Raw genomic sequence first — 21,900 nt, forward strand, 5'->3', positions numbered from 1 at the left:
AGCAGTCATGGAGCTTTCTTGGTTTACTCACCATTATTTGGGTTGTTTACTAAGTACGGAGTCAATTCAGTAACAAGTGATCAAGTATCCAACAGACCGGAATAAAGAAAATGGCTGAACAACCTCAAATTTCCTTTTTAATACTGATTGCATTGGCATCATATAGTAAGAGCCCCGGTGACAAGACAAGAATCACTTCAAGAAGTCACCCTTAAACTTTCAAATCCAGATATGACTGAGGAATAATATGAAAAAGCTATAAAAATAATAAGAAGTAAGCAACTCCAACTTTTAGACAAAGTGGCAATTAATCCGAAACCAATGGACACTTCTACACCTGGCACGGGGAACACAGGTGAGGGGACCAGCCATGGCCCAGAATGCAATGCTTAGAAGATTTCCCACTGGCCACTCCTGCTCTCACTGATGCTTCCTGCCACGGGAGAAGAAGAATTTATACTATTTAACTTTCATCTCTTAGAAACATAAAGAGGGCTTCCATGGTGGTGCAGTGGTTGAGAGTCCGCCTGCCAATGGAGGGGACGTGGGTTCGAGCCCTGGTCTGGGAAGATCCCACATGCCACGCAGCAACTAGGCCCGTGAGCCACAACTACTGAGCCTGCGCGTCTGGAGCCTGTGCTCCGCAACAAGACAGGCCGCGATAGTGAGAGGCCCGCGCACCGCGATGAAGAGTGGCCCCCGCTTGCCGCAACTAGAGAAAGCCCTCACACAGAAACGAAGACCCAACACAGCCATAAATAAATAAATTAAAAAAATAAAGAAATATTGTAAGTATACAGTTAACTTATCCCTTATTTCTTTCTCCCCATCTTTAGAATTTGTTTGTTTAGCTTTATGTTTGCCACATTAAACTCAATTTTTCTAAACCGCGTAAAGAGGAAACACAAAAGAGCTTAACAAACAATAAGAGAGTCATGATAAAATTGGGCAAGAGCCACCAGAGAAGCCTGCATTATTAACTGATAAGAAATGACAACTAGGGTACCTCCGTGTACATAGATTCTTATATATTTGTAAAATAGATTGTACTTCTGTAAAATTATTTTTTAAATTCTACAAAATGTTACTAAAAAATCTGTGCCTGACTATATAAAAATCAGAAAACTTTATATTAATTATTATGTCTTACAATTCATATTTAATGTTTTATTTGGAAATCTGTAACACTAGGGAACATCTGAGAAAATACTGAAGGAAAAGGTGAAGTGATATGTCATCATCACCTTTGGGGGATGAGACAGGATGAAACTGATGGCTGAACCAGATGGCCTTTCTAACCAAAAGTTGCTGATTTTATAATTTTATGATCTGAATATAAATGTTTGCCCTTAATTAAAAAAAAGCATCTATAAGTTATGGGATTAAGATTCCAAAGAAAAAGAGGTGAAAATATATGTCTTAAAAATCACAAAACCAGACAAAGAACTTTTTTTTTTTAACATCTTTATTGGAGTATAATTGCTTTACAATGGTGTGATAGTTTCTGCTTTATAACAAAGTGAATCAGCTATATATATATATATATACATATATCCCCATATCTCCTCCCTCTTGTGTCTACCTCCCACCCTCATATCCCACCCCTCTAGGTGGACACAAAGCACCTGTGCTGTGCGGCTGCTTCCCACTAGCTATCTATTTTATATTTGGTCGTGTATATATGTCCATGCCACTCTCTCACTTCGTCCCAGCTTAACTTTCCCCCTCCCCGTGTCCTCAAGTGCATTCTCTACAACTGCGTCTTTATTCCTGTCTTGTCCCTAGGTTCTCCAGAACCATTTTTTTTTTTAGATTCCATATATATTTGTGTGAGCATATGGTATTTGTTTTTCTCTTTCTGACTTACTTCACTCTGTATGACAGACTCTAGGTCCATCCACCTCACTACAAATAACTCAATTTTGTTTCTTTATATGGCTGAGTAATATTCCATTGTATATACCTGCCACATCTTCTTTATCCATTCATCTGTCGATGGACACTTAGGTTGCTTCCATGCCTTGGCTATTGTAAATAGAGCTGCAATGAACACTGTGGTACATGACTTTTTGAATTATGGTTTTCTCAGGGTGTATGCCCAGTAGTGGGATTGCTGGGTCGTATGGTAGTTCTACTTCTAGTTTTTTAAGGAACCTCCATACTGTTCTCCATAGTGGCTGTATCAGTTTACATTCCCACCAACAGTGCAAGAGGGTCCCCTTTTCTCCACACCCTCTCCAGCATTTAGTGTTTGTAAATATTTTGATGTAGGCCATTGTGACCAGTGTGAGGTGATACCTCATTGTAGTTTTGATTTGCATTTATCTAATGATTAGTGATGTTGAGCATGCTTTCACGTGTTTGTTGGCAATCTGTATATCTTCTTTGAAGAAATGTCTTTTTAGGTCTTCTGCCCATTTTTGGATTGGGCTGTTTGTTTTTTTGGTATTGAGCAGTGTGAGCTGTTTGTAAATTGTGGAGATTAATCCTTTGTCAGTTGCTTCATTTGCAAATATTTTCTCCCATTCTGAGGGTTGTCTTTTCATCTTATTTATGGTTTCCTTTCCTGTGCAAAAGCTTTTAAGTTTCATTAGGTCCCATTTGTTTATTTTTGTTTTTCTTTCCATTTCTCTAGGAGGTGGGTCAAAAAGGGTCTTGCTGTGATTTAGGTCATAGAGTGCTCTGCCTATGTTTTCCTCTAAGAGTTTTATAGTGTCTTGCCTTACATTTAGGCCTTTAATCCATTTTGAGTTTATTTTTGTGTATGTTGTTAGGGAGTGTTCTACTTTCATTCTTTTACACGTAGCTGTCCAGTTTTCCCAGCACGATTTATTGAAGAGGCTGTCTTTTCTCCATTGTATATTCTTGCCTCCTTTATCAAAAATAAGGTGGCCATACATGCGTGGGTTAATCTCTAGGCTTTCTATCCTGATCCATTGATCTATATTTCTGTGTTTGTGCCAGTACCATACTGTCCTGATTACTGTAGCTTTATAGTATAGTCTGAAGTAAGGGAGTCTGATTCCTCCAGCTCTGTTTCTCTTTCTCAAGATTGCTTTGGCTATTCAGGGTCATTTGTGTTTCCATACAAATTTTGAAATTTTTTGTTCTAGTTCTCTGAAAAACGCCATTGGTAGTTTGATAGGGCTTGCATTGAATCAGTAGATTGCTTTGGGTAGTAGAGTCATTTTCGCAATGTTGATTCTTCCAATCCAAGAACATGGTATAACTCTCCCTCTGTTTGTATCATTTGTAATTTCTTTCATGAGTGTCTTATAGTTTTCTGCATACAGGTCTTCTGTACCCTTAGGTAGGTTTACTCCTAGGTATTATATCCTTTTTGTTGCAATGGTAAATGGGAGTGTTTCCTTAATTTCTCTTTCAGATTTCTCATCATTAGTGTATAGGAATGCAAGAGATTTCTGTGCATTAATTTTGTATCCTGCTACTCTACCAAATTCATTGATTAGCTCTAGCAGTTTTCTGGTAGTGTCTTCAGGATTCTCTATGTATAGTATCACGTCATCGGCAAACAGGGCCAGTTTTACTTCCTCTTTTCTAATTTGGATTTCTCTTATTTCTTTTTCTTCTCTGATTGCTGTGGCTAAAAATTCCAAAACTATGTTGAATAATAGTGGTGAGAATGGGCAACCTTGTCTTGTTCTTGATTTTAGTGCAAATGGTTTCAGTTTTTCACCATTGAGAAGCATGTGGCTATGGGTTTGTCATATACGGCCTTTATAATGTTGAGGTAAGTTCCCTCTATGCATACGTTCTGGAGGATTTTTATCATAAATGGGTGTTGAAATTTTGTCAAAAGCTTTTTCTGAAGCTACTGAGATGGTTTTTCTCTTTCAGTTAGTTAATATGGTTTATCACATTGATTGACTTACGTATACTGAAGAATCCTTGCACTCCTGGGATAAACCCCACTTGATCATGGTGTATGATCCTTTTAATGTGCTGTTGGATTCTATTTGCTAGCATTTTGTTGAGGATTTTTGCATCTATGTTCATCACAGACATTGGCCTGTAGTTTTCTTTTTTTGTGACATCTTTGTCTGGTTTTGGTATCAGAGTGATGGTGGCCTCGTAGAATGAATTTGGGAGTGTTCTTCCCTCTGCTATGTTTTGGAAGAGTTTGAGAAGGATAGGTGTTAGCTCTTCTCTAAATGTTTGATAGAATTCGCCTGTGAAGCCATCTGGTCCTGGGCTTTTGTTTGTTGGAAAATTTTAAATCACAGTCTCAATTTCAGTGTTTGTGATTGGTCTATTTATATGTTCTATTTCTTCCTGGTTCAGTCTCGGAAGGTTGTGCTTTTCTAAGAATTTGTCCATTTCCTCCAGGTTGTCCATTTTATTGGCATAGAGTTGCTTGTAGTAATCTCTCATGATCCTTTGTATTTCTGCAGGGTCCATTGTTACTTCTCCTTTTTCATTTCTAGTTCTATTGATTTGAGTGTTCTCCCTTTCTTTTTGATGAGTCTGGCTAATGGTTTATCAATTTTGTTTATCTTCTCAAAGAACCAGTTTTTAGTTTTATTGATCTTTGCTATCATTTCCTTCATTTCTTTTTCATTTATTTCTGAGCTGATCTTCATGCTTTCTTTCCTTCTGCTAACTTTGGGGTTTTTTTCTTCTTCTTTCTCCAATTGCTTTAGGTGTAAGGTTAGGTTGTTTATTGGAGATGTTTCTTGTTTCTTGAGGTAGGATTGTATTGCTATAAACTTCCCTCTTAGAACTGCTTTTGCTGCATCCCATAGGTTTTGGGTCGTCGTGTTTTCATTGTCATTTGTTTCTAGGTATTTTTTGATTTCCTCTTTGATTTCTTCAGTGACCACTTGGTTATTTAACAGTGTATTGTTTAGCCTCCATGTGTTTGTATTTTTTACAGATTTTTTTCCTGTAACTAATATCTAGTCTCACAGCATTGTGGTCGGAAAAGATACTTGATATGATTTCACTTTTCTTAAATTTACCAAGGCTTGATTTGTGACCCGAGATATGATCTAACCTGGAGAATGTTACATGAACACTTGAGAATAAAGTGTATTCTGTGGTTTTTGGATGGAATGTCCAGTAAATATCAATTAAGTCCATCTTGTTTAATGTATTATCTAAAGCCTGTGTTTCCTTATTTATTTTCATTTTGGATAATCTGTCCATTGGTGAAGGTGGGGTGTTAAAGTCCCCTACTATGACTGTGTTACTGTCGATTTCCCCTTTTATGGCTGTTAGCATTTGCCTTATGTATTGAGGTGCTCCTATGTTGGGTGCATAAATATTTACAATTGTTATTTCTTCTTCTTGGATTGATCCCTTGATCATTATATAGTGTCCTTCTTTGTCTCTTGTAATAGTCTTTATTTTAAAGTCTATTTTGTCTAATATGAGAATTGCTACTCCAGCTTTTGATTTCCATTTGCATGGAATATCTTTTCCATCCCCTCACTTTCAGTCTGTATGTGTCCCTAGTTCTGAAGTGGGTCCCTTGTAGACAGCATACATATGGGTCTTGTTTTCGTATCCATTCAGCCAGTCTATGTCTTTTGGTTGGAGCATTTAATCCATTTACATTTAAGGTAATTATAGCTATGTATGTTCCTATTACCATTTTCTTAATTGTTTTGGGTTTATTATTGTAGGGCTTTTCCTTCTCTTGTATTTCCTGCCTAGAGAAGTTCCTTTAGCATTTGTTGTAAAGCAGGTTTGGTGGTGCTGAATTCTCTTAGCTTTTGCTTGTCTGTAAAAGTTTTAATTTCTCCGTCGAATCTGAATGAGATCCTTGCTGGATAGATAATCTTGGTTGTAGGTTTTTCCCTTTCATTACTTTAAACATGTCCTGCCACTCCCTTCTGGCTTGCAGAGTTTCTGCTGAAAGATCAGCTGTTAACCTTATGGGGATTCCCTTGTATGTTATTTGTTGTTTTTCCCTTGCTGCTTTTAATATTTTTTCTTTGTATTTAATATTTGATAGTTTGATTAATATGTGTCTCGGTGTGTTTCTCCTTGGATTTATCCTGTATGGAAATCTCTGCACTTCCTGGACTTGACTATTTCCTTTCCCATATGAGAGAAGTTTTCAACTATAATCTCTTCAAGTATTTTCTCAGTCCCTTTCTTTTTCTCTTCTTCTTCTGGGACACCTATAATTCGAATGTTGGTGCATTTAATGTTGTCCCAGAAGTCTGTGAGACTGTCCTCAACTCTTTCCATTCTTTTTTCTTTATTCTGCTCTGCAGTAGTTATTTCCACTATTTTATCTCCAGGTCATTTATCCGTTTTCTGTCTGTTTTTCTGCTATTGATTCCTTCTAGAGAATTTTTAATTTCATTTATTGTGTTGTTCATGATTGTTTGTTTGGTCTTTAGTTCTTCTAGGTCCTTGTTAAATGTTTCTTGTATTTTCTCCATTCTATTTCCAGGATTTGGGATCATATTTACTATCATTACTCTGAATTCTTTTTCAGGTAGGCTGCCTATTTCCTCTTCCTTTTTTGGTCTGGTGGATTTTTACCTTGCTCCTTCATCTGCTGTGTATTTCTCGGTCTTCTTATTTTGCTTAACTTACTGTGTTCGGGGTCTCCTTTTTGCAGACTGCAGGTTCGTAGTTCCCGTTGTTTTTGGTGTCTGCCCCCAGTGTGTAAGGTTGATTCATTGGGTTGTGTTGTCTTTCTGGTGGAGGGGACCGGTGCCTGTGTTCTGGTGGATGAGGCTGGATAGTGTCTTTCTGGCAGGCAGAATGGCGTCCGGTGGTATGTTTTGGGGTGTCTGTGACCTTATTATGATTTTAGGCAGCCTCTCTGCTAATGGGTGGGGTTGTGTTCTGTCTTGCTAGTTGTTTGCCATAGGGTGTTGAGCACTGTAGCTTGCTGGTCATTGAGTGGAGCTGGGTCTTAGCACTGAGATGGAGATATCTGAGAGAGGTCTCACTGTTTGATATTATGTGCAGCCGGGAGGTCTCTGGTGGACCAATGTTCTGAACTCACCTCTCCCACCTCAGAGGCTCAGGCCTGAAACCCAGCCAGAGCACCAAGACCCTGTCAGTCACATGGCTCAGAAGAAAAGGGAGAAAAAAGAATACGAAAGAAAGAAAAAAGTAAAATAAAGTAAATAAAGTTCTTAAAATAAAAAATAAAAAAAATTATTAAAATTAAAAAAACAGGTAAGAATGAAGAGAGCAACCAAACTAAGAAACAAATCCACCAATGATAACAAGGGCTAAAAACTGTACTTAAAAAAAAAAAAAAGAAAACGGACAGACAGAATCCTAGGACAAATGGTAAAAGCAAAGGTATACAGACAAAATCATACAAAAAAGTATACACATACACGCTTGCAAAAAGAGAAAAAGGAAAAAATATATATATATATAAAATAAAAAGGAAGAGGGCAACCAAATCAATAAACAAATCTACCAATGATATTAAGCTCTAAATACTAAACTAAGATAAACATAAAACCAGAAACAAATCAGATGCAGAAAGTAAACCCCAAGTCTACAGTTGCTCCCAAAGTCCACTGCCTCAATTATGGGATGATTCGTTGTTTATTCAGGTATTCCACAGATGCAGGGTACATCAATTTGATTGTGGAGATTTAATCCACTGCTCCTGAGGCTGCTGGGAGAGATTTCCCTTTGTCTTCTTTGCTCACACAGTTCCTGGGGTTCAGCTTTGGATTTGGCCCTGCCTCTGAGTGTAGGTCACCTGAGGGCGTCTGTTCTCCGCCCAGACAGGATGGGGTTACAGGAGCAGATTAGTGGGTCTGGCTCACTCAGGCCGGGGGGAGGGAGGGGTACGGAATGCGGGGCGAGCCTGCAGTGGCAGAGGCTGGCGTGACATTGCACCAGCCCGAGGCGCGTTGTGTGTTCTCCCGGGGAAGTTGTCCCTGGATCATGGGACCCTGGCAGTGGCGGGCTGCACAGGCTCCCGGGAGGGGAGCGGTGGAGAGTGACCTGTGCTTGCACACAGGCTTCTTGGTGGCTGCAGCAGCAGCCTTAGCATCTCATGCCCGTTTCTGGTGTCCACAGTGATAGCTGCGGCTTGCGCCCGTCTGTGGAGCTCGTTTAGGCGGTGCTCTGAATCCCTTCTTCTCGCGCACCCCAAAACAATGGTCTGTTGCCTCTTAGGCAGTTCTGGACTTTTTCCTGGGCTCCCTCCCGGCTATCTGTGGCGCACTTTCCCCCTTCAGGGTGTGTTCACGCAGCCAACCCCAGTCCTCTCCCTGGGATCTGACCTCCGAAGCCCGAGCCTCAGCTCCCAGCTCCCACCTGCCCAGGCACCTGGGCAGACAAGCGTCTCTGGCTGGTGAGTGCTGGTCGGCACCAATTCTCTGTGCAGGAATCTCTCTGCTTTGCCCTCTGCACCCCTGTTGCTGCGCTCTCCTCCGTGGCTCTGAAGCTTCCCCACCACCCACCCCCCGTCTCCACCAGTGAAGGGGCTTCCTAGTGTGTGGAAACTTTTCCTCCTTCACAGCTCCCTCCCCGAGGTGCAGGTCCTGTCCCTATTCTTTTGTCTCTGTTTTTTCTTTTTTCTTTTGCCCTACCCAGGTACATGGGGAGTTTCTTGCCTTTTGGGAGTTTTGAGGTCTTCTGCCAGCATTCAGTAGGTGTTCTCTAGGGGTTGTTCCACATGTAGATGTATTTCTGATGTATTTGTGGGGAGGAAGGTGATCTCCACGTCTTACTCCTCTGCCATCTTGAAGGTCCCTCCCAGTTAAAGAACTTTAGCAAATGTTTAAGTTTGCCTCTGAGTTCATTTATATAGGAAAAGTTGACAAAACACAAAAACAAAAAACAAAACCCCACAATAACAGAAACAAAACCAAACCTTTCTTAACAAAAATTCAGATTTAGCTAATGAGTGATGAAATGATCCCTAAATCCCCCCTGCAAATTTCTAAATTACAGACCAAAACAAAATGCCATGTCCCTCACCCAGATCTCAATTCTCTGTAGTACTGCCAGTGACCTATTACAATATCAGTGGAATTTTGATCCCAACTCTTGAGATTAAAATAAAATAGTTAAAATTAACTCAGTGATGGCTGATCAATTATACTAAAATTAAATGGTAGGCCATAACCAGAACAGAACCTCATGGTTAGATTTTTTTTCCATAAAACCGAAATCTGATAGGAGTGGGCAGAGATTATTTAAATGAGAAACAGAAAGACAGATTTATAGAAGAAACAAAACTATATGCTAGATGTTCTGGCACCTACAAAAGACCAAACACAAAGGCCACCTTACCTCCCATCTGCATAGTCTGTATCTGCTCCACCCCACCAGACGTCCGAGTCATCCTCCTCTGCGTCTGCTGAGTCAATACTGTCACTTTCGTCAGCCAGTGGGCAACAAACAAACTCCACCCCTCTGAACTTGTCAATTCCACAGGGCAGCAGCATGCCATACTCATGCAAGTTGGTGCTCTTCTCACTACAGGTCTACAAAAGGTAAGGAGAAAACAGTGAGAGTACTGGAATAGATGTGCTTCATTGTAAGAAAATCCCAATTATGACAACACACAGGCCCAGTAGATCAAGAACCAATTTCACAATGGAAAGAATCATTTGCTTTTTGAGGGGATTTACAACAGAGTTTCTTTAGCACAGGCTTTTTTGGTATCCTTAATGTTTAACTTTGTTACTTATTTAATAAGGATATGTTGTTATACTATAGAAATTAATTAAAAAATAGGAATAGAAACTAATTGGGAGCTAAGATGTAGAAGAGGCTGCACTGTGAATAGTTATCAGAGAATCAGTGCTTTCTGGCTTCACTAGCATATCAGGAAGTAGTGATAGTTTCACGTATATCCCCCCAACTCACTTCTACCTCCCTTATGTATGGAAGCCTCTCTCACTCAGACCTATCGTAGTCTAGAAATTCTAACTCTCTTGGCTCACTTCCAAAATAACAATCCTGGGAAGAGAAGAAATTATCCTCTGCTATGAATCAGAACTTAAAGTCAGTAGAGATTTCTCCTTCAATATACTTTTGCTTTCCTGGGATTTGCTAAATTCCCACACATTTAGATTAACATAAAGCTTTGAAAGCATCCAGCGGTGACAGAGGATAATTCAACACACATAGGTAAACAATGAAATTTTACAGAGTGTATTTTGACCTCATAGGAATTAGAGTCATTTTGTTTCTTAGCAACGAAAAAAAAATTTTTTTAAACTCAAGAAGAAATGAAAAATGAGGTTATCAGATGGGTACTGGACTTTAAATTACCTAGTTTGTTTTCTTAATATCTGCTCTTAAACATTTTTATATAAAGAGAATGTCATTTGCCAGTAAATTAAAACATATTATTTTTAAAAAGGCAAAATTAATGCTGAATCTTAACTGGTGTTTTCTGCCTAATAGCATTAAGGCTATGACGCAATGTTTAAATGAGGATAGATCAGGGTTTCTCAACCTCAGTATCATTGACATTTTGGACCAGATCATTCTTCAGGGCAAGGGGAGAGGAAAAGCTGTCCTGTTCACTGAAGAATGTTTAGCAGAAGCTCTGGCCTCTGGCCACCAATGCCAGTAGTACCACCCCTTAAGGCAATAATGTCTCCAGACATTGGCTCATGTTTCTGGGAAGGGACGTGGAGTAAAACTGACCCCATTTGAGAACCACTGAGCTAGATAAAGTAGGCTAATTCTAGGAGACTGATTGCATTACAAAAAAGCTATACAAATTTACTAGAAAAACCTCATAATATATCAAAGGGACAAAGCAGTTTTGCAGGTAGTAATATCAAAGTGACATTTGGGGAATTCCCTGGCGGTCCAGTGGTTAGGACTCTGCACTTCCACTGCTGAGGGCCCGGGTTTGATTCCTGGTGGGGGAACTAAAATCCCACCAGCCATGTGGCACGGCCCCTCCCCCCAAAAAAAGGTGACATTTTATGCTAATTTTTTTATGTCTCTTATCAGCTTTGTCAAAAGCAGGGGTTAGCAAAGCTTAGAACTGGTGCCATAGACTCATCTACTATGGATCAGTGAAGGTGGTAGCATGGCAAGGTGAACACAAAATTGGGTGGCACAACTTAGAAACTGAGCTTTCTAACAGTAGCTTTCAGGTTGGTACAGGACAAGCTATTGTTCTACCACTGTATTCCCCAACAGATAATAGAGAAAAAGGTTAAATTATAAAAACTTGGTATATGACAAAAGAAAACAAGAGATAAATTAAAAAAATTTTTAAAGGTATATTTTAAGGTTTATAGGGAGTATAAAATTGTAGTTTCTAAATTATAAAACATGGCATAGACATAACAAATCTAACTAAATATAAAATACTCCTGGATGGTTTTTTAAATAATAATAACTTATTTATCAACACAGCTGTTGCCTCAAGATATCCTCTTAAAATATTCATGAAGTCTTTTATTTTTAGCCATAATAATTAAAAAACCATATTTATCAACACCACTGTTGCCTCCAAATACCCTCTAAAATGTCACTGTGCATAGTTCCTAGGAAGTCTTCACTTTAAAAGTAGAAAGAATGAATGGGTTGGTACCTCTTTGGCAACGGTGTGCCAGTGAAGGTGGGTTTCACAAACATCCATCCTCTCCTGGTGTAAGAATTTGCACTTGTCGGGAACGAGGAGGGCATCGCTTACAAACTCACCAACTGCAAGAAAGGAAAACAGCTTCGTGTCATCCCATCTGCATCCCAAGGGTCTTATCCCAGTGACAGTAACAAGGAAAGATGGGCTGAAAGAACTTCAGAGAGGTTATACAGCTTTTAGAATGATGAAGTAATCAATCCAGGAAAGGCTAGTACCTTTGGAATGTTGAGTCCTGCTTCCTTAACCAGCCAAGTTCCTTGCCACATTACCTTGATGGTTAAAATACTTCCTACGTGTCTTAAGTGAAATTTTAACTTAACTAGTATGAATTTCTGACTACAAATTAATCATACAAAAAACTATCATTCAATTGCAACAAGGATTAAAAAATGACAGATTGACACTGCCTAGGCAATCATTGAGAAGAATCAAAATAAATAATTGTCCACTCCTCTTTCTTGGACATTTTAATCTCTTTGTAAACTAATAGAAAATTTAACATTTTTCTACTTCCTAAACAAGTAAAATCTATATATACACATATGTGTATTATTATTATTTTTAATATATGCTTAGTGTTTTTATTTTATTTTTTTGCTTATCAAGAAATTTAATTAAAGTAATGGTTACTTTTCAAGTGTATGGAATCACAGAGGAAAACAGAGAAATTCAACTAGATCTATACAATGTTACTTCTTAAAAAAATATCTGAAGCAAATACACATATGTGTATTATATGTTTATATACAATACTCATATATACACATACACAGAGTTTAATTCAATTAAATTATGAAAACTCCTTAGACTTTTGCTATATATATATTTTTTAAATTGTATATCATGCAAACTATTTTTAGCATTGCTGCTACTTCAGATCTAAAGATATTATTGATACATGAAGTCCTATAAGAATTCACATTCTCCTAAGGGTGAAAGTTGGATAATTACAACATAATGTATAAGCTGTGGGCTTAATTTTTATTTGCTTTGTTCACTACAGTATCCCCAGCTTTCAGCATAGATTCTGCACACAGTAGGCAATAAATGTCTTGATGAATGAAGAAATTAAATGCTGTAATAGAGATAAAGTGATGGGCCAACATAGTGAACATATCTGCTTGGGTGCCCTGGGAAAGACCTCAAAATAGAAATAACATTAGAGGTGAGTCTAAATGGATGAGCAGGAGTGTGACGTGTAGGAAATGAATGGGAAGTTGCACGATGTAAGGACAGTATCTATCCTGTTTAACATCCTGTTCCCAATCCATGGTCCAGTGCTGGCAAACATGACCATACTGGATGGATGGATGGTTGGAAGGATGGCAAAAGGAAACCTTCTGTGCAAAGAAAGAATAAAGGACAAAGCATATCTGTAGAAGAGGCAGAAGTTCACTGTGGCTGGAACACATGGTAAGTGGGAAAAAATGTCCAGAAATAAATAAGACTGGAGAAATATGGTGGACTCCAGTTTTAGAGTTTAAGGTTTTAGATGCCATTTTGGATGCAACATAGGCCAAAGAATGATGTGCTCAAGTTTGATTTTCAGGTGAACTCTTTAATCAAGTGAAGGATGGACTAGCGTTGTGAGACCATGAAAGCAGGGAGACCACTGAGTAAGGTACTGCAATCCTTCAAGCAAGACATGCAAGAAGAGATTTAAAGCAACGACTACAAATGAGCAAGGAATACAAGTTGTCCACATATCAGCAAAGACAAGAACAATATTTTTACTTTCATAGTCCATTACATGAAATTTCCTGAAATGCTACATAAAGAGATAAACGTCCTAAGAAGGGGAAGAAAAAAACTTTCCATTCACTTTATATAAAAGGGGCTTGTGGGATCTTAGTTCCGACCAGGGATTGAACCCAGGCCCTTGGCAGTGAAAGTGCAGAGTCCTAACCACTGGACCACTGGGGAATTCCCTAAAAGGGTTCTTTAAAACTCTCTTTCTATAAAGGCGCTTAAATTTTAGTCTGTTTCTAGCTCAAACATGCACACCTCATGATATTTAAGTATTTATTTTAATAAATAATATTTAGATCAAAATCTAAGCAAATCACAGGGGATAAACAGCGTCATCTTGTCATTCCTCAAATCTTTGAAACAATCGATGGTGCCCACAGCATCGTATCGTGAGTCACAGAGAATGCAAGAAGTAATGAGACACGGTGCTCCCAAGGGCTGTGTGCAGTTGGTACTTGGTGGGGAAGGAACCCTTGAGTCCATGGAGAGGCTAGCTCTTCATGTGCGTCACTGCATCTCAGCTCCACGACAGCTGTGTGATGGACCTCTTACAGTATAAATCTCATTTCCCAGAAGCATGTCTAAGGCCGCCTACCTTCAGGACATTATAACCTAGCCCCAGACATAAACATTAAGATATAAATTATATGGAAAGAAATGACATAATGCAAGTGATGTCACATTTTTCTTTTGCTTTTACGTAGAATACTGTAAAACAAAAGAACAAATAAAACAAACAAACAAAAAAAACCAAACTAAAACCCAGATGAGTTGGGAGAATGGGAAAAAAAATCCTCATCCAAAACCAATATACCTTTCTCCAAGTGGACTCTTCATGGGTTCTCAGGGCAGGCAATCAACCACAGCAAGAATACTTTATATCTGAGGCATCCCAATTTTCAAGGCCACAGGAGGCCAGAAGTGACCAGTGGCCTGAAGATGCTTGCCTGATTTATTAGCTCTGGTCTGTCAAGCCATACTGGCATATTTACAAATGTCCGAAATACTAAGCAATGTTTTTCTATTTTACAAGTAGTTATCTGGAAAGAGTCAATGTCTGGCCCAAAGCTATTAAATCAGTTTATGAGACAATCAGGAGAAGATATCGGATACTCCCAACTTTGTCCTGAAATAGTTCTTGCGGCATAAACTGGGTAAAAGCTGCCAGACAACGAAGTGTCTTGTTTTACTTGACCTTAGGCCAATCTGCTGAGGAGTAGATTTTAATGCAAAGTCAAAGTCACTGAAAGATACTTACCTTGGTAAAATCTAATGTTCATCAAAAGGACACGTACAGCATTAATTTATAAAAGGATATTTGATTTTTTTTTTTAATTTGGAAAATGACACTTCATTTTGTAGTGTAAAGATGCTCTTAGGTTTCTAATATTGCACATAAGCCAAGAAATGTATGTCCCTCAAATGAGATTGCTTTTTTAAAGGACTAATACTGGTTATTTAATAGGCCCTCGGGACTAATGGCAAAATAGAAAACTCATTGTACTCTAACATCAAAATAAAATTCAGCAAAGACTGGATTTTACAACCTTGCTTATATTACTTTCGCAACTGATGAAACATACTAGAATGTTACACATCAGAAATTTTAAAGTAATTAAACCACAAAAATCTGTTAAAATTTTTTTAATAAGGAATTAAAGAGAAGTAGTAAAAATATAACAAATCCTTTTTCAGAAACGGGTTTAGTTTAACATGGTTTATGTTTCCTCTCTTTTTAATTCTAAAAGCATTATTCTTAAAAACCTACGATATGTGGGAGGGAGGGAGACGCAAGAGGGAAGAGATATGGGAACATATGTATATGTATAACTGATTCACTTTGTTATAAAGCAGAAACTAACACACCATTGTAAAGCAATTGTACTCCAATAAAGATGTTAAAAAAAAAAAAAAAACCTATGATATGACAGGGGATTATGTGGGAACTCTCTGTACTTTCCACTCAATTTTGCTGTGAACCTAAAATTGCTCTAAAAAATAGTTTTTTACTTAAAAAAAATCTGATAGTATATATACCTGGAGTTTCCATATAGAACAATGCATACTTTAATTTTTAAAACAAACCTTCTGTTTATTTGGTTTGATCCTCAGGTTAAAAAAATTTTTTTAACAGAATTCAAGTGAAAGAGACCAAAATAAATTAAGTATCATAATGAGATAATTAAGTATCATAATGTTTCGGCTAATGCTGAACTTTAGAAATTTGGCACCATTTAATCCTAGTGGTTCAATTCAGTGTACACTGTGCATATTTACTGATAATCATACAACCTGGTTTCTTGTTTTAAAAATTCACAATTTATATTACACACACTGCAATTGAAAGGGAATTTTCACAGCTAAGGAACAAGATCTGTGCTTGGCTTCTTAGCTAAAAAGTCTTGGCAATGTAAACAATAATGCCAAATTCAGCTGGAACTCTGCAGGCATCAGTCCACTGGCTCTTTGGTGGTCTTTGAGAGGACTGGCTTACTCAAATTACCTCCTTTTGCAGATGGGAGGAAAATAATCCAGGTCAAGTGGCCTGCCCACAGAGCCAGCTGGCGGTGGAACTGGCCTGAAAATCTGAATCTCTGGATTCTCCATCCAAGTGTGGTAACTCAACTTGCTGCCATTTAAAGTCTGTTCGAAATGGGTTATGTGGCTAATTCCCTTTGGCTTTTATAAAAGTAGATTCACTTTTGGACTACAAAATACTTCAATGGTGTGATCCACCATGTGGTCAGTTTGACAATAAAACTGGATTTAAATTAGCTAGCAAGTCATGTGAAAATAGCTGAAAATGCATTCCACTGCACATAATAGAACACAGGATAAACACAGAAGAGAATGCATGACCAACAGTGGCTTAAAAACACAATGGGATTATTTCTCTCCCATAAGAAGTCTGGTATTGAGGCTGAAGCTACTGCAGATGTTCAAGGATGCCCTCAGGGACTAGGTTATTCCTATCTTTCTGCACTGCTGTCCTTAGCATGTTGGCATTTGTCATGATGTCTTATGGTCACAAAATAGCCACAGCATCTTAAGACTTCATATCCAAGTTGCACACAGGAACAGGAAGAAAAGGCCAAGGGATGAAGGTTTTTTGTTTGTTTTTTTTCCCTATTAAAGCTTTGCTGTCTTACATGGGAGGAACATCCTATATACCATAGCTATGTTATCTGGCACACTAAGCTGCAAGGGAATCTGCAAAAAGTATTTTTGGCTGAGCACATTGTCACCATGAATAAAAAAAGATCTGGAATTCTGTTCGAAAAGAAGAATTGGAAATGAATATTAAACAGGCAAGTACTATGAAATTTGAAGACAGGAATGTATTTTTCAATTTCTTTATGTTCCTTTTCAAAAGACGGATGATTCCAGGAAGAAGACAGAATAGAGTGAGAAAGTATTACAACTAAAACCAAAGAGACTGTGAATCCATGGCACAGGGAGAAAAGGGGGGAAAGGATATCAGAGGATAGAACAGAATTTCTCAAAACTGAGGCTGCTAAGTTTCTGAGAGTCAGAGTGGGATTGAACAGATTGATTAAAAAAGATTCCAGAACCACACATATGTTCTTCAAGACACAGAGAGCTCAGATGAATAAACTGTGTTTCTATGAATTCACAAAGACTAAAATGGTGTTGGCTAGAAACATCTGAAGTCTTTGTATTTTGGCCCAAGGTGTAACCTCTCTTCCTTGTCTCTCAAGAGTTAAGGGAAAGGGGGCGGGAGAACATTCTAAAGATGGAATTCCTGAAAAATGGCAAAGCCTTAGTTTCCTTCCTTGTGCTATACTCTTCTATGAGAGATGAGATGTGGCCCAGACCTGGCTCTCAAAGGTAAGATGTCAATAGTTCCAGTAATTCTGGACCCTGTGCCCAGCACTGGCCTAAATGCTTCCTGGACATCATCTCACATCACACTCAGAACCACACACCAAAGCAGCTACAATGATCTCACTTTATAAGAGAAGAAGGTGAGACTAAGATGTTACATAATCAGCCCAGCTCACACATGTAGTAAATGGTGGAGTTGGGAGTATGAGTTAATATTCATAAAGCACTCAACTCAGTGCCCACAGCAAAGGTGCTCAATAAATTATTTTATTAGTATTATTACTAATACCTTTTCCCCAGTATGTCATCAACCACTAAGGCTTCTCATATTAATACTAATTATAGTTACTTAGAATAGTAATAGCTACGGAAGGCAATGGGGTTTTATTTTCATTACGCCATCTCTACCAAGTTATAGTTCTATAGATAAATGGTATTACATTTGAGTATTGCTTATGATGTGAGAGGAAAAAACAGCGGTCACTAGGGTGGGGTGGAATCCCTAGGACTGGAGAAGTAGGGAATCCGAGCGATCAGTGCTTTCACCTTTCGCACCGGACTCGCGCGCCCTGGCTGTGAGGGCGTTTCCTGAACCCCCTCCGGTGCCCACCGTCCTTCATGCACTAACTCTTCACGGCATACCTTCTATTTTTCCTTAGTGCTGGGAATACAGCAGTCTACTAAAGAGATGAAACTAAATGTGATTCTGGTGGGGAAAGATAAAGCAAAAAAGTAAAAGAGAATGTCAGATGGTAATGAACATTCCGGAGATAAGGCAGATGAAGGGATAGAGGCTTTGGTGGAGGAGTGGGTAAAATTTTAAATGGTGTTCAGGGAAAGCCTCACTAAAAATACGACACGTGAGTGAAGACCTGAGGAAGTGAGGTAATAAACCAACCAGATCTCAGAGGGAGGGACAAGTACAAAGGCCCTGAGGCAGGAGCCTGCCTGGTGGGTTTACAGAATAGCAAGGGGACCAGTGTCGTCACAGATGAATGACAGAGAGGAGGTCACTGAGTGGAAGCAGACTGCACGGGGCCTTAAGCATGGCCCGCACTCTGGCCAGTACTCTGAGGAGCCCTGGAAGACTCTGGCGTGGTTTTCTAAGCCACTTATTCTTGCCCAAGGGGGCCGGATTGGAAGGAGGAAGACCAGGTAGTGAGCTGTGGCAATGATCCAGGTGGGAGATGACAATGGCTTGGACCAGGATGATGGCAGTAGAGATGGTGGGCAGTGGTAAGAGTCTGGATACAGTGTGAAGATAGAATCTAAAGGATTAACTGAGGGGCATAAGAGAAAAAGTGTCAAGGATCTAACTGGTTCCATTCCAGGAGCTAGAAGATGCTTTATACTGAAGACGGCAGAAAACGATTGGGCAAGACTCTCCTAATCTTTCCCCCGGCATGCGCAGATGAGTAGAACATTCCAGATTCATGTGTTTAGTAACCTACACTACTGCATCCATGCACATCAAAGTGAGAACTGTAAACAAGCATTCACTCAGGCGATTTTTAATTTTACCATGTCAGACTCTTCCTCTGCTAACATTTTTATTGAATTTGCTCATTACATATTGATATTTTGTAACTTTCACATGTTAACAAATAGGCTGGGACATTTTTCTGGAAGGTATTTGTGTTCAAGAGATGGAAAGAATAGTTACAGAAGCACCCAAAATACTTTTCAACAAACTTTTCATGGGATAGAACTGTTACAGTTTTTGCTTCAGAGAATGGATAGTTACTGGATTCTCAAAGAGGTCGTGGGACAAGGGTGAATTATCCATTTGAAAAGATACATGCACCACAAAGTTCATAGCAGCACTATTTACAGTAGCCAAGACACGGAAGCAGCCTAAATGTCCGTCAACAAATGAATGGATAAAGAAGATGTGGTATGTGTGTGTGTATATATATATATATATATATATATATATAATGGAATATTACTCAACCATAAAAAAGAAGGAAATAATGCCATTTGCAGCAACATGGATGGACCTAGAGATTATCAGACTAAGTGAAATAAGCCAGACAGAAAAAGACGAACACCATATGATATCGCTTATATGTGGAATCTAAAAAAAATATACAAATGAACTTATTTGCAAAACAGAAATACGCCCACAGACATAGAAAACAAACTTATGGTTACCAAAGGGGAAAGGAGGGGGAGGGGTAAATTAGTAGGTTGGGATTAACATATACACACTACTATATATGAAATAGATAACCAATGAATACATATATATGTGCATATATATATATATATATATATATATACACACACACGTATGTATAACTGAATCATTGTGCTGTACACCTGAAACTAACACAACATTGTAAATCAACTATACTTCAATTAAAACAACAACAAAAACCGTGACTGTTGCTATCACCAACATTTCACAGTAACGATCACCAGATAGCAGTGAGAACTGACAGATGGCAGTCTTCAGATCAGAACTGTTCGCCAGATGGCAGAAATTACACGAATCAAGATAAGAAAAAGGCAAAAGAAAACTGAAAGTTTCCCCTAAATCCTCTCTCTAATTTTTTCAAGTGAATGGAGCCCCATCTCACGTACATACACAAACTGCAGCTTGTACTAGATAGAAATAGTGTCTGACCCAGGCTCTGAATAACACTGGTCTTAAGATGATGAAAACAGTGCAAAGGACATATGTTAAGAAGACAAGAATAAAATAAACATTTGTTAGCAATTTTGCAGCTTTTTAAAAGCCTCACAAAGGTATGAGCTAACAATTCTGATACTGCTCAGCAAGTGCACAATTGAACAATTGTGTAAATAGAAGGTGGATGGTGGGACCAGGTTTCCCACTGTTGGAGTGAGAATTTACAGATGAGCAAGGGGAGGAGGAAGAAGGATCCGTGTAATAATAGATTAGAGTTGGAGACATCAGGATGAACTGATATTTAGCTTAATATAGATACAGATGGTTAGCTAAAGAAATATTCATACGAGGACGACTGTACACAAATATAACGCCTCACTCTGTCAGTTGAGAGGACTTAAAAGCAAAGATGTTCCAGTAGCAATGAGCACACCTGACGCCCAGATCTCACATTTTAATATTATTCTCCAATAAAAGGAACCAGAGCTCCTTAGAGGAATAATGGATTCTAGAATTGGGGCATAAAATATACAAGATGAGTTGGAGCATCTCGTGGAGAAAAAAATAAAAGAGGGTATTTCAAATAAGCACAGGAGCTAAATGAATGAGCTCCCAAAGGCCAAAACTGGAACAATTTGAGCAATAATATATATATATATAATTAATAAAGTAGTATTAGATTATAACACAAAATATAAAATATTTATTTATGAGTCAAAATAACTGAATAAATAAATGGGTGGAAAGAGGCAAATTCTGCCTGTGCAGAATTCCAAATCATCTATGCCCTTGAGGAGGTGAGGCATAATGCTCTTAATTGTGGGCTATGCCTAGTGATTTCCTTTTGAAGAGTTCAATACACAATGGGGAGAAAAGAGCATCTTTATAGTGGAGAAACCTGACAACCACTACCCCAGCCATGCGATCAAAGTCAACAACAGTTACGTATCATGTTGATAATAGGTGCCCTTGATGTGATATGATGAAAAGGGCGCTTTACCTCTGTAGTCTTTCTTCCAAAAACCCATAACCCCAGCCTAAGCATGAGAAAATTGCAACAGAGGGGCATCTAACAAAATACCTGACCAGTACTCCTCAAAACTGCCAAGGTCATCAAAAAGGAAGGTATGAGAAACTGTCATGGCCAAGAAGGGGCTGAGAAGACCTGGCAAGTAAATGTCATGTGGTGTTCTGGATGGGATCTTGGAACAGAGAAAGGACTTTAGGTAAAAACTAAGGACATAAATAAAGTATGAATAAAGGACAGACTTTATTAATAATAATGTATCAAAATTGGTTCATTAACTGTAACGAATGTATCATATTAATGTAAGATGTTAATATTAGGGGAAACTGGGTGAGGGGGTGTATGAGAACTCTCTGGGCTATCATCTCAATTTTTCAGTCAATCTAAAACTTAAAGTAATGCCTACTTAAAAATATTTGAAGCTTCCGCAACAAATTTTAATAAGGACATACCTATTTGCATCTATATCAACATTGTGGCCTTCAAAAACTGTCCATGAAATTATTGTCAACTGAAAAGAACTTGTGTTAAAAAAGATCTTTACTAACTTGGGTTTCTCGTCTATGGCACCTAAAATAACTAGACAAAGCTTAGTTTTAGATTTTCTTAGCAAATCTCTTTTTCAATACGTAATGTGTGGCATTTAAATTCTTTTAAAAATTTTCAGAATATTCACACATATATCAATAATAAAGGAAATTCTTTGCTTTTTAAGTTTAACCTTGTCTTAGAAATGTAAAAGTCACTGATGACAGAATTCAATTCCTCTTTACAGATGAGGAATCTTAGGCCTGATCTGGTTTCTGTCTAGTTAATAACAGAACCAGGTTCAACTTTGGGTCCTAAATCTATTGGAATGCTCACTATTTCAGCAAAGTGTTACAGTATTCCACAAATTCTTTTTCTGGTTTTGTTTTTAATTTTTTTATTGAAGTATAGTTGGTTTACAATATTGTATAAGTCTCAGGTGAACAGCACAGCAGTTCAGATATATACATTCTTTTTCACACTTTTCCCTTATAGGTTATTACATAATATTGAGTATAGTTCCCTGAGCTATACACTAGG

The 21,900-nt window shown here is 38.3% G+C and overlaps 1 protein-coding gene across 7 annotated transcripts in view; it reads right to left on the bottom strand.

Annotated features, from left to right (window-relative positions):
- APP (amyloid beta precursor protein) overlaps positions 1-21,900 on the bottom strand; it is a 275,886-nt gene that overhangs the window by 153,568 nt on the left and 100,418 nt on the right. For all 7 annotated transcript variants that reach the window (XM_082460407.1, XM_082460411.1, XM_082460410.1 and 4 more), the window contains exons 4-5: positions 11,525-11,637; positions 9,253-9,446 (exon numbers count right to left, since the gene is read on the bottom strand). In XM_082460407.1, coding sequence (XP_082316533.1) covers positions 9,253-9,446; positions 11,525-11,637 — 307 coding nt within the window. The remainder of the gene's footprint in view (positions 1-9,252; positions 9,447-11,524; positions 11,638-21,900) is intronic.

This window comes from Balaenoptera physalus, assembly GCF_965194825.1.
Source record: "Balaenoptera physalus genome assembly, chromosome: 4".
NCBI classification, from domain to species: domain Eukaryota; kingdom Metazoa; phylum Chordata; class Mammalia; order Artiodactyla; family Balaenopteridae; genus Balaenoptera; species Balaenoptera physalus.